This window comes from Etheostoma spectabile, chromosome 7 (genome assembly GCF_008692095.1).
Source record: "Etheostoma spectabile isolate EspeVRDwgs_2016 chromosome 7, UIUC_Espe_1.0, whole genome shotgun sequence".
Taxonomy (NCBI): domain Eukaryota; kingdom Metazoa; phylum Chordata; class Actinopteri; order Perciformes; family Percidae; genus Etheostoma; species Etheostoma spectabile.
The window spans coordinates 3,393,449-3,401,556 of NC_045739.1; the positions used below are offsets into that span (position 1 = coordinate 3,393,449).

Here is an 8,108-nt window from a genome sequence, read left to right on the forward strand (position 1 = left end):
CTTAACGAATTGGCATTGACAGCAGGGAGAAACATTTATCGTTAACATTTTGCACAGCTAATGCACAGAGCTCCGCATGACATGATGTTGAAGCATTGGCTGGTGTTGTCATGCTGTCAAAGCCCAGTAACCCAGGGGGCTTACAGTTAGTGTAATAGCCTCAATAGTAAAGGGGGTGTTACACACACTGGCTGTGGATGAGAAGATAAAATCACACTGAGTTGATAAACCCTTCAGGGCTTAACTGTACTTGTGGAGGAGAAAGGTACACACACGGGCCTTGTGATGGAGGTTGCATTACTCAGTGCATAGATCAGCCGGTTAGTGCAAGTAAATGTGCAGTAACAATCCTGCGAGACAACATGAGTCCGTCATTCCATGGTAACGTCACTGGTACCGTTCAATTTGCATCTGAAATGATCAAACCAATGTTCAAATGTGTTTAAGAAGCTCATCGATGATTAGTGAGAACATTTTGTAGACTCTAATGTGGAACATCCTTAGCAATATTTTAACAATAGACAGGAATATTCGCAACAATAACTACACTCATAAAACTGCCCGTTCGATGCAAATATACAGTAAAACGTTGAATCTTTGGGTAAATTAATATGTTTCCAAAAACATCTTTTTCTACATTCAGCAAATACATTCAACTTATTATGATAAAACAGACAGCTTTGAGACAGCTTTCAAATTACAATTCAGAGCAGGAACAAGAAACAATTTTTTTTTTTTTAATATGTCATAAGGTATTTACTGCTGTTCATATGGCTTGAATTCAACGTCTAATGTCATAGTGTGCATTCATCATGTTGTTGTTGTTGTTTCATTTTAATTCAAGCATGTAAAACTAAACTAAATCTTAGCTTCAGATAATAACTGGAAATCTCTAATACTGCATTAATACTAATAATGAATATTCTGATAATATTCGTCTAATATTTCATAGATGTTTATAAGTAAAAAGTACCAGCAATGTGTGGGGGGAAGAAAAAAAAAACCTTCATCACGTTTGACTACAGAAGGTATAATAAAAATGTTGGCTCCAGATTCTAGCTTAAGAGAAAAATATTTCTGTACAATGATAAAGATTTAACAAATCATAGGAGCTATACTGTAAATACGAGTCGTGTTTCCCAGTGTTTGATCTTCTCTTATCTTGTTTGTAACGTAATGGCTGACTCCCTCCAGTGGACAAAATTGCATCGCATAAAATTTAAAATAGTAGGTAAACCATTGCCCATGCTGCACAGGCCATGTTGAATGAGCTTCAGATATATTTCTGAAGGGTGTGGCTGTTCCCCTTCTCTAAAAAAAAAAAGTGTATATTAAAAAATTAAGATGAAAAGTGAATAATGACATCCGATAGTTTGTTTCAGATATGCCCATATTTAGCAGAAACTGGAGAATCAGTTGGCAAAAAAAAATGGCTTTTCCTCCAAAGTCTCTCTTTCAGGTTGCACAATGCACACGCACACACATACACACACACACAATTCACCAATACACACTCCTGTCATCATGGTTTCATTTGCACTCTGACAACTAAAAAAAAAGAATTCTGAAAAAAGAGAGACTCAAATCACTCAAAAGGACTCATAGCACTCGTTTTTTTAACTTAGCATTCACACGTGCATACAGTGGGTTGTGGGATGTTGGTTGAGCTGCACGTTGGGAGCGTTGGCCTCTGCTTTCTCAAAGTGTAGCTGGACTTTGCATAAAGTGTTTTTGAATCTCCACACTCTCGACCAGCTACTTATTGGTGTGACAGACGCCAGAGGTTTGGTGCTGCTTCACTGTGATAAGTCCCATGATTTAAGAGTGCCCAAAAGGATAGGGCTCCTGTATACCCTGTAAGGAAGAGAAAAGATTTTTTTTTTTAAAACAGACCGTAGAGCTGCAAGCTATGTAGGAAATTTGGCTAAATGAGACAAAAACAAAAGGCTTAAGTGTACAGTTCCACTGGCTGAAAAGTGAGTGGGCTCAAACGGCTTCTTCAGTTGTTTTGCTCGGCCCGTCTCCCTGTCCCTGCCTTCGGTCGTCACTTTCCCCACGCCTGTGCATTTCCAAGGAACTTTCCAGACCTGTCATTCTCCACCTGTCCACCAGATGTCTTCGAACTTCCAAAACCATCCGTACCGGCTGACACACCTGTCTTTTATTATCTCATTAGGCCGTCAATATTTGTAACCAGCTCACCTGTCCTTGTCATGTTGTACACTTCTGTGTTCCAGCAATCTGTTCTCCTGTTCCTCTGCCTGATATCTTTTACCTGGGTTTTGACCTGCTGCCTGCCTGCCTCACCCCTCCGGATTTGATTTCCTTCTCATGCCTGACTGTAAGCTTGCTAATTTAAACACTGGTGTAGAGGCTAAGCCACAGCTTTAAGCCCCTGAGGTGCTGTTCCATGGGTAGAGTAATTGACGCATTTTTTACCTTTTTGATCAATGAAAGCCCAAGTCATATTGGCAGTTAAAACCTTTGGTTCCATTTAGTTCTATGAGATCTGAGTTGGGTTTCCAGACAAATCACTGCTTGTATGTGTGCATGTGTAGAGTTGGTGTGCGTGTGTTCAAAAACTTCCAAGTTGCACTACAATATTTATACCAATGGTACTAATTGGCTCTTACAACTGGTTTAGTAACGTTGTCTTTCTTTGACCTGTTCTGCCTCAGTGTCTACTTTACTCCCATTGCCTTGTACATACATTTCTGACACAACTAAAGCTGTATATTTATATATTTGTACATTTTAGATGTTGTTTATGCAATGCTAGCAGGTTTGGTTTGTGATCAATTGTATGCAAAATGACAACCTGGGCTGTGCTTTGTGTTTAGTGCTAACTGGGCAAATGTTTGTAAGCTTAAAAGGCTAAAGTGACTAGCCTGGTCCTATCAGTCTCTCGTACATTTCATTTGTACAAGTGTTAACTTCCCTGAAGGCGGGTACTCTGTTGAAGTTTACAACTGTTGGATCTGCCCCGAGCCAGTCTGGATCTGCCGTAACCAATCACTAACGTTTGCTTGTGACGTTGGCTTAGCATCGCGAGCCTCAAGCAACTCCTTCACCACTAACGGAGCGAGCAGGGTAATCAAGCTTTATTACCAAACCCCGTGGGGAGGAGGGCCACAACATCATGGCCACAAACAAAACTCAGCAAAGATTGTTGTCTTGCTCTGGCTTTAACTTCTGGATATTTAGTGGTGTTGCCACAACGGACCAAATTACTTCGCTCGCATCTTTCTCCACCGCCATTACAGCTAGCGCATGACCGCAACGTCACCGTTCTCAGCCACTCCCTCTGACCGGAGAAAACTCAAAAATATACCGGGGTACTGAAGGAAAATGAAAATTGAGCGGAAGTACATAGGAGGGTGGAGCCAGGCTATAAACTGACATGGTTAAACATCAGTTTTTAGCATCTAGCTCAAATCGCCACTGGTTTCCAAGTAAAACCTCAAAACCTCTAGTGTGGCTGTAGACTAGTCTCGTTTTAAAATATTAAATGGGAGTAAAGAACTGCTTTGGCGCTTTATTTTAATATGGTACCAACCCAATGTATCTAATACTGTAGCCCTGAGCAATGTTTTCTGTGTAAAGGTATATTACTTAAATTACTTAAAGTATGATTATTTTAGCCGAATAGAAACTTAGATTAGATAATCTATCTGGGGGTTACTTTGAACTTGAGAAATATCTTACACTTAACTTTGTATTTATAGAATAGATGTAATGTGTTTTTATTATGGAAAGCTTTCAGGTTTTTAAGTTGTTCTGTCATTCGATCGTCACATCACTAATACTGGAAATCTGAAGAAGCCTACCCTAGCATGGAGCCCCCTGCCCTTTGATGTGTCTTACCTGGTTATAAGCGACTACTGATAGATTGCTTTGTAGACTGTTTGCTACAATATCCACAGAGGTTTGTGAAAGTCCATTCTGCTCTTGCTGCAGCTGGTTAGGGCTTCCCTGCCAATGTTCCTCTGCGACCCTGTGGCCGCTGGCATCGTGGAGGCTGTTGTTGCCGTTGGGGCACTTGCTCTTTTCTGGTGAGGCAAACGGGTTGTAATCTCCTTCCAGGCTGCGGTGAGGCTGAGTGTTGAACTCGGCTTGAAATGAGGAAAGCTGCTGCGTGACGCCAAGGAGGCCTCCAACCTCCACACTCAGGATCACCCAGATGACATCTGTCAAAGGAAACAAGATGTTACAATATACAAAGCCACTACCAGGGTTTCCCCCCATTGTATTTCAAGCCTGGCTTAAGCCACTGGGAGTTGTGCTGCGTTCCAGACACGATTTTTAGCCCGCAAGTTACAACTTCAATTAACGACTCACCACTCGGTAGCGTTCCAGGCAAAATCACAACAAACCCTTCTATCTAGAGTTAGCTAGCAGCTACCTACCGTTGACGTTAGCTAGCTGCTAGCTGACTACTAGCGGTAGTAGCCTGTAATGGTACACAATTGTACGTGTATTGTTTTGATTACAATGTGCGGAATTACTTAACGTTGCTTATTCATGTCTATTTCTCACTGTTAATCACCGGCGTCTGTACAGCATCAACAAGAGTCAACACTGTTGTGTGTGTGTGCAACATCAAAACTGTAACTGGGAGTACAACTATCTGGTATGAGTTCATGAGTAGTAAGTTACGGGTTTGACTGCTGTTCCAGGGCACTTTTCACGGGTAGAACGTTGTGAAAACACAAGTTACGGGTTGCCTGGAACGCAGCATTATTTTGTAATGTATTTTTAAGACATTTTTTTAAACTACAGTTACAGTGGGGGGGCTTGGTTGGAAACGTAGACATAGTCATATTTTCAAATCTCCAGTCAGCTTTCAGCACTGATTAAATGTAGGGCCCTATGGAATCTTTCTTATAACTTATTTTAAATCCTCAACTTTGCATTGTATCCGTCTGACTGGCCCAAGCCGGGCCCTTATTTAAAAAAAGACCCTTGCCACTGGTCTAAATAACATTTCTGTGCCAAACCCAGGGCTTGGTGATATGGAGAAAATCAAATATCAGGATATTTTTGACCAAAATAATATATACTATTGGTGCTTTCACAAAATATTGACACAATGTGATTTTTGATGAATAATCATCAGTAAGGGGAATATAATGACTATGTGGATAAAGGCAAATAATAGAACAGTCTGGTAAGTTCAGGAAAAGACAACACTTATGCCATATTACAATGTTACGATATCTAGTCTCATATTACGATATTGATATAATAGACATATTGCCCAGCTCTAGGCAAACCCTGACTACCAACAAAAAGATTTCCAAATAGCCTATAAAACATGTAAAATAGAATAGACCAAAACATAAGAACAGAATTGTAATGCAAAGGTATTGTTGTATTATAAGTGATTGTAAGACCTGTATTTCCATATCTACTCACTTTGTAACATCATTTCGTGAGAAAGGGGCAGGACCAAATAAGCTATTTGTTTCCGTCTGCTCTTTCTCAAACTTATCTTTTTGTATTTTTATTTTTTTGCCAAATTCTGTTTCTGTTTTATTTTGTGGCTTTAATCTTTTTTTTTTTTAATAATAAATATATGAAATCAAATTAAGCTGGACCACAAACCCACAGTATCCTCAAAGATTCAAAGTGCTCCAGGTCTGCACTTTTCTCTTTTAAAGCCATAAGCAGACTGATGTTAAGTGAGGAATTATTATTATGAACACCTATAAGAAACATTAATTGAGTATCTCTGCTGCTTAATTTGTAACTAGGCAAGTCTTGAGGGACTTCCTGTTGGATCCATCATCCTACACGTTGAGCTTGCAGGAGGCCATAAATCAATTTAATTAATGACTCTTAATTTAATTTGTGTGTGCTGATAGAATGTCCATTTAATCTTTAAATAGTTTTCACTGAAGGAAAAGCATACAAAATTATCTAGCACTTTATCTTCAGTAAGGACTCGGCTCTATATTTGCATGTCAGCTCAGTTCAAATCATGATTAATATTATTAAACTGCTGATTATTCTCTATAAAATGTCTTTAAAAAAGCCAAAGGTGACCCCGTTTGTCTTTCTGTCCTCACCTCCATAGTAAAGTCCGGTGGCTGTGCACATTCTCCACTGGCCCTGGTACATACCAGGAGACGCAGGGCTATGCATCTGCACACTAACATCAGCCATTTCCTGAGGGTCTAGAGACCGCACCATCACCATGTTTACATGCCCAAACTGATCCCCTCCGACATACTTCAGACAAACCCCAGGAGGCCATGACTCTGCACCTGGAAGACACAGAAAAAATGCCAATGTTAGTTTTTTTTTCATTTATATGTGGTGTCAGCTCAGTAATCCATCTTATTGTTATTCCTGCAGATTTACCTGTGTTCTGTACTCTCCAGGTCTTTGTGAAAGGAGTGTCTGGTGGAACTGATTCACCCTCACCAATCGTCACATCGCTCACAAATGACATGCATGGTGCACTGATGTTGGGACTCTCAAAGTCATAGTAGGCTCCGATGGCTGCTTGTAAATTCCTGTGACAAAAGAAGGCAAAAATCCAGCATATTTATACATATATATCTATATATATCAATTTGTGTGTTTTGGACTGTGCATATCTTGAGATGTCTGCAGACCCATGCAGATTGCGAATAGGTGCTTCCCGTGACACGTTGGTCATCCATAAACCAGCAGTTTTTATTTTTAGAAAGCCCGTTGCAGAGGAGTTATTACACGGCATCACGTGTTACTTCTACAGCGTGCACTGCCCATAGACACTCTGTTATCTCCCATAGATCTGCATTGGCTTAATACTGCATAAGCGCAGAAATAATTCAATATGACCTTTCTGTAACCTATTACATTTTCTAAATAGTCACCGAAAGTCGCATTTTAAAGCTCCAAAAATGCAATGCGACTGAAGTTTAACGTATTGTCACTACGTAAAACATTGATTTTAACACATTTTGGACAGGCACAGTGAGGTAAAGATAAGGTTCGCCAGGCTTGCACAACTAGCTACTGTGTAAGCTTTGAGCAGCACGCGCGTTACAAGGTTGCGTAATACACGTGATCGATTCCTGCTGTGGTTGTGGTCAAGGAATGAGACATAACGTCAACGTTTGATCATATTAGCTGTATAACACAATAGACAGTTAATAATGTGTTATACACGTTTAATTATCCGTTCAGTTCAGTGACTGCTAACGTTACCTGGCTGGTAGCATGAAAGGGGTGACCAACCTAGAACGTAGCTACAACTCCCTTTAGCAGCCTGAACAACATTTACATAACAAAATAGTTTAATATATTTTCATTCAAATGTCACACCCGCTTCCATGCGAACTCGTGTGTTAACTATAGTGTATTTATCTTATAAACATTTTTTTTTTATCACAACTGCCGCTAAGCTACCCTCCACTGTGTTCCTGACAGGCAATCAAAAGTCGGGAAACACGGTGACTCAGCTAACGCTAGTTACGTTACTACAACGTCGTAATCTGTCATTGTACCCACGTTTACATACTTAACGTAAACGCTATTACTCTGGCACAACGAAGGATAAAATTCCTATGATTTACCAATTTAATATATTTGTTCAGTGGCTAGAAAGCTAGCTAGTGTGCAGTATCTATTATATAACTTCCCCAAACAGCAGGCCAGACGAGTCCTCGAGCTCACCAGTTGGTCATGTCCAGAAAGAAGGCGCATCCGGCGGGGTTTAGCTGAAACCCAAGAAGCCTCTGGAATTCCGATATTAGGATATCTTTGTCTGTTGTACCCATGCAGCTAAATTTCTGCATAAGCTCCTGGTCCAGGTCCAGGTCCAATTCCATGCCCTCCATCTCAGATTCGCCCGGACAGAGACAGGGCTTCGCTCCTAATTTAGTCCGAGGCCTCGACTTGTCATAACAAACTCAACAACAGGGCCGAGTGCGCATGTCACATGATTGTGTTTTGTGCCTCAACCAATGAGCCACAGGCCTGGTGTAGAAAAGAAAACATTGAGCTCTACTTGAAATAATATTCATACTACTGTGTAGTTACATATTAAAGTAATGGTAATGTTTAATTAACTGTAAGCCTAAACCAATTCAACGCAATATATCAATTATAACATCAAA

General features: G+C 40.3%; 1 protein-coding gene across 1 annotated transcript; it reads right to left on the reverse strand.

Annotated features, from left to right (window-relative positions):
• Positions 1-528: 528 nt before the first annotated feature.
• On the reverse strand, positions 529-7,925 carry LOC116692768 (protein ILRUN). The gene is made up of 5 exons (XM_032521279.1): positions 7,666-7,925; positions 6,364-6,518; positions 6,069-6,266; positions 3,865-4,187; positions 529-1,854 (listed from the first exon to the last, which is right to left on the reverse strand). The coding sequence occupies exons 1-5, from the start codon at positions 7,827-7,829 to the stop codon at positions 1,819-1,821; spliced, it is 876 nt and encodes a 291-aa protein (XP_032377170.1). The 5' UTR covers positions 7,830-7,925; the 3' UTR covers positions 529-1,818.
• Positions 7,926-8,108: the final 183 nt, after the last annotated feature.

Excerpts from the sequence above, each read along its gene's own strand:
- LOC116692768 (XM_032521279.1), bottom strand. The coding sequence starts at position 7,829 with ATGGAGGGCATGGAATTGGACCTGGACCTGGACCAGGAGCTTATGCAG. Across the intron at positions 6,519-7,665 it reads TTTCTGGACATGACCAACTG|GAATTTACAAGCAGCCATCG; the intron begins GTGAGCTCGAGG and ends CTTTTGTCACAG. Across the intron at positions 4,188-6,068 it reads CACCGGACTTTACTATGGAG|ATGTCATCTGGGTGATCCTG; the intron begins GTGAGGACAGAA and ends TTCCTTTGACAG.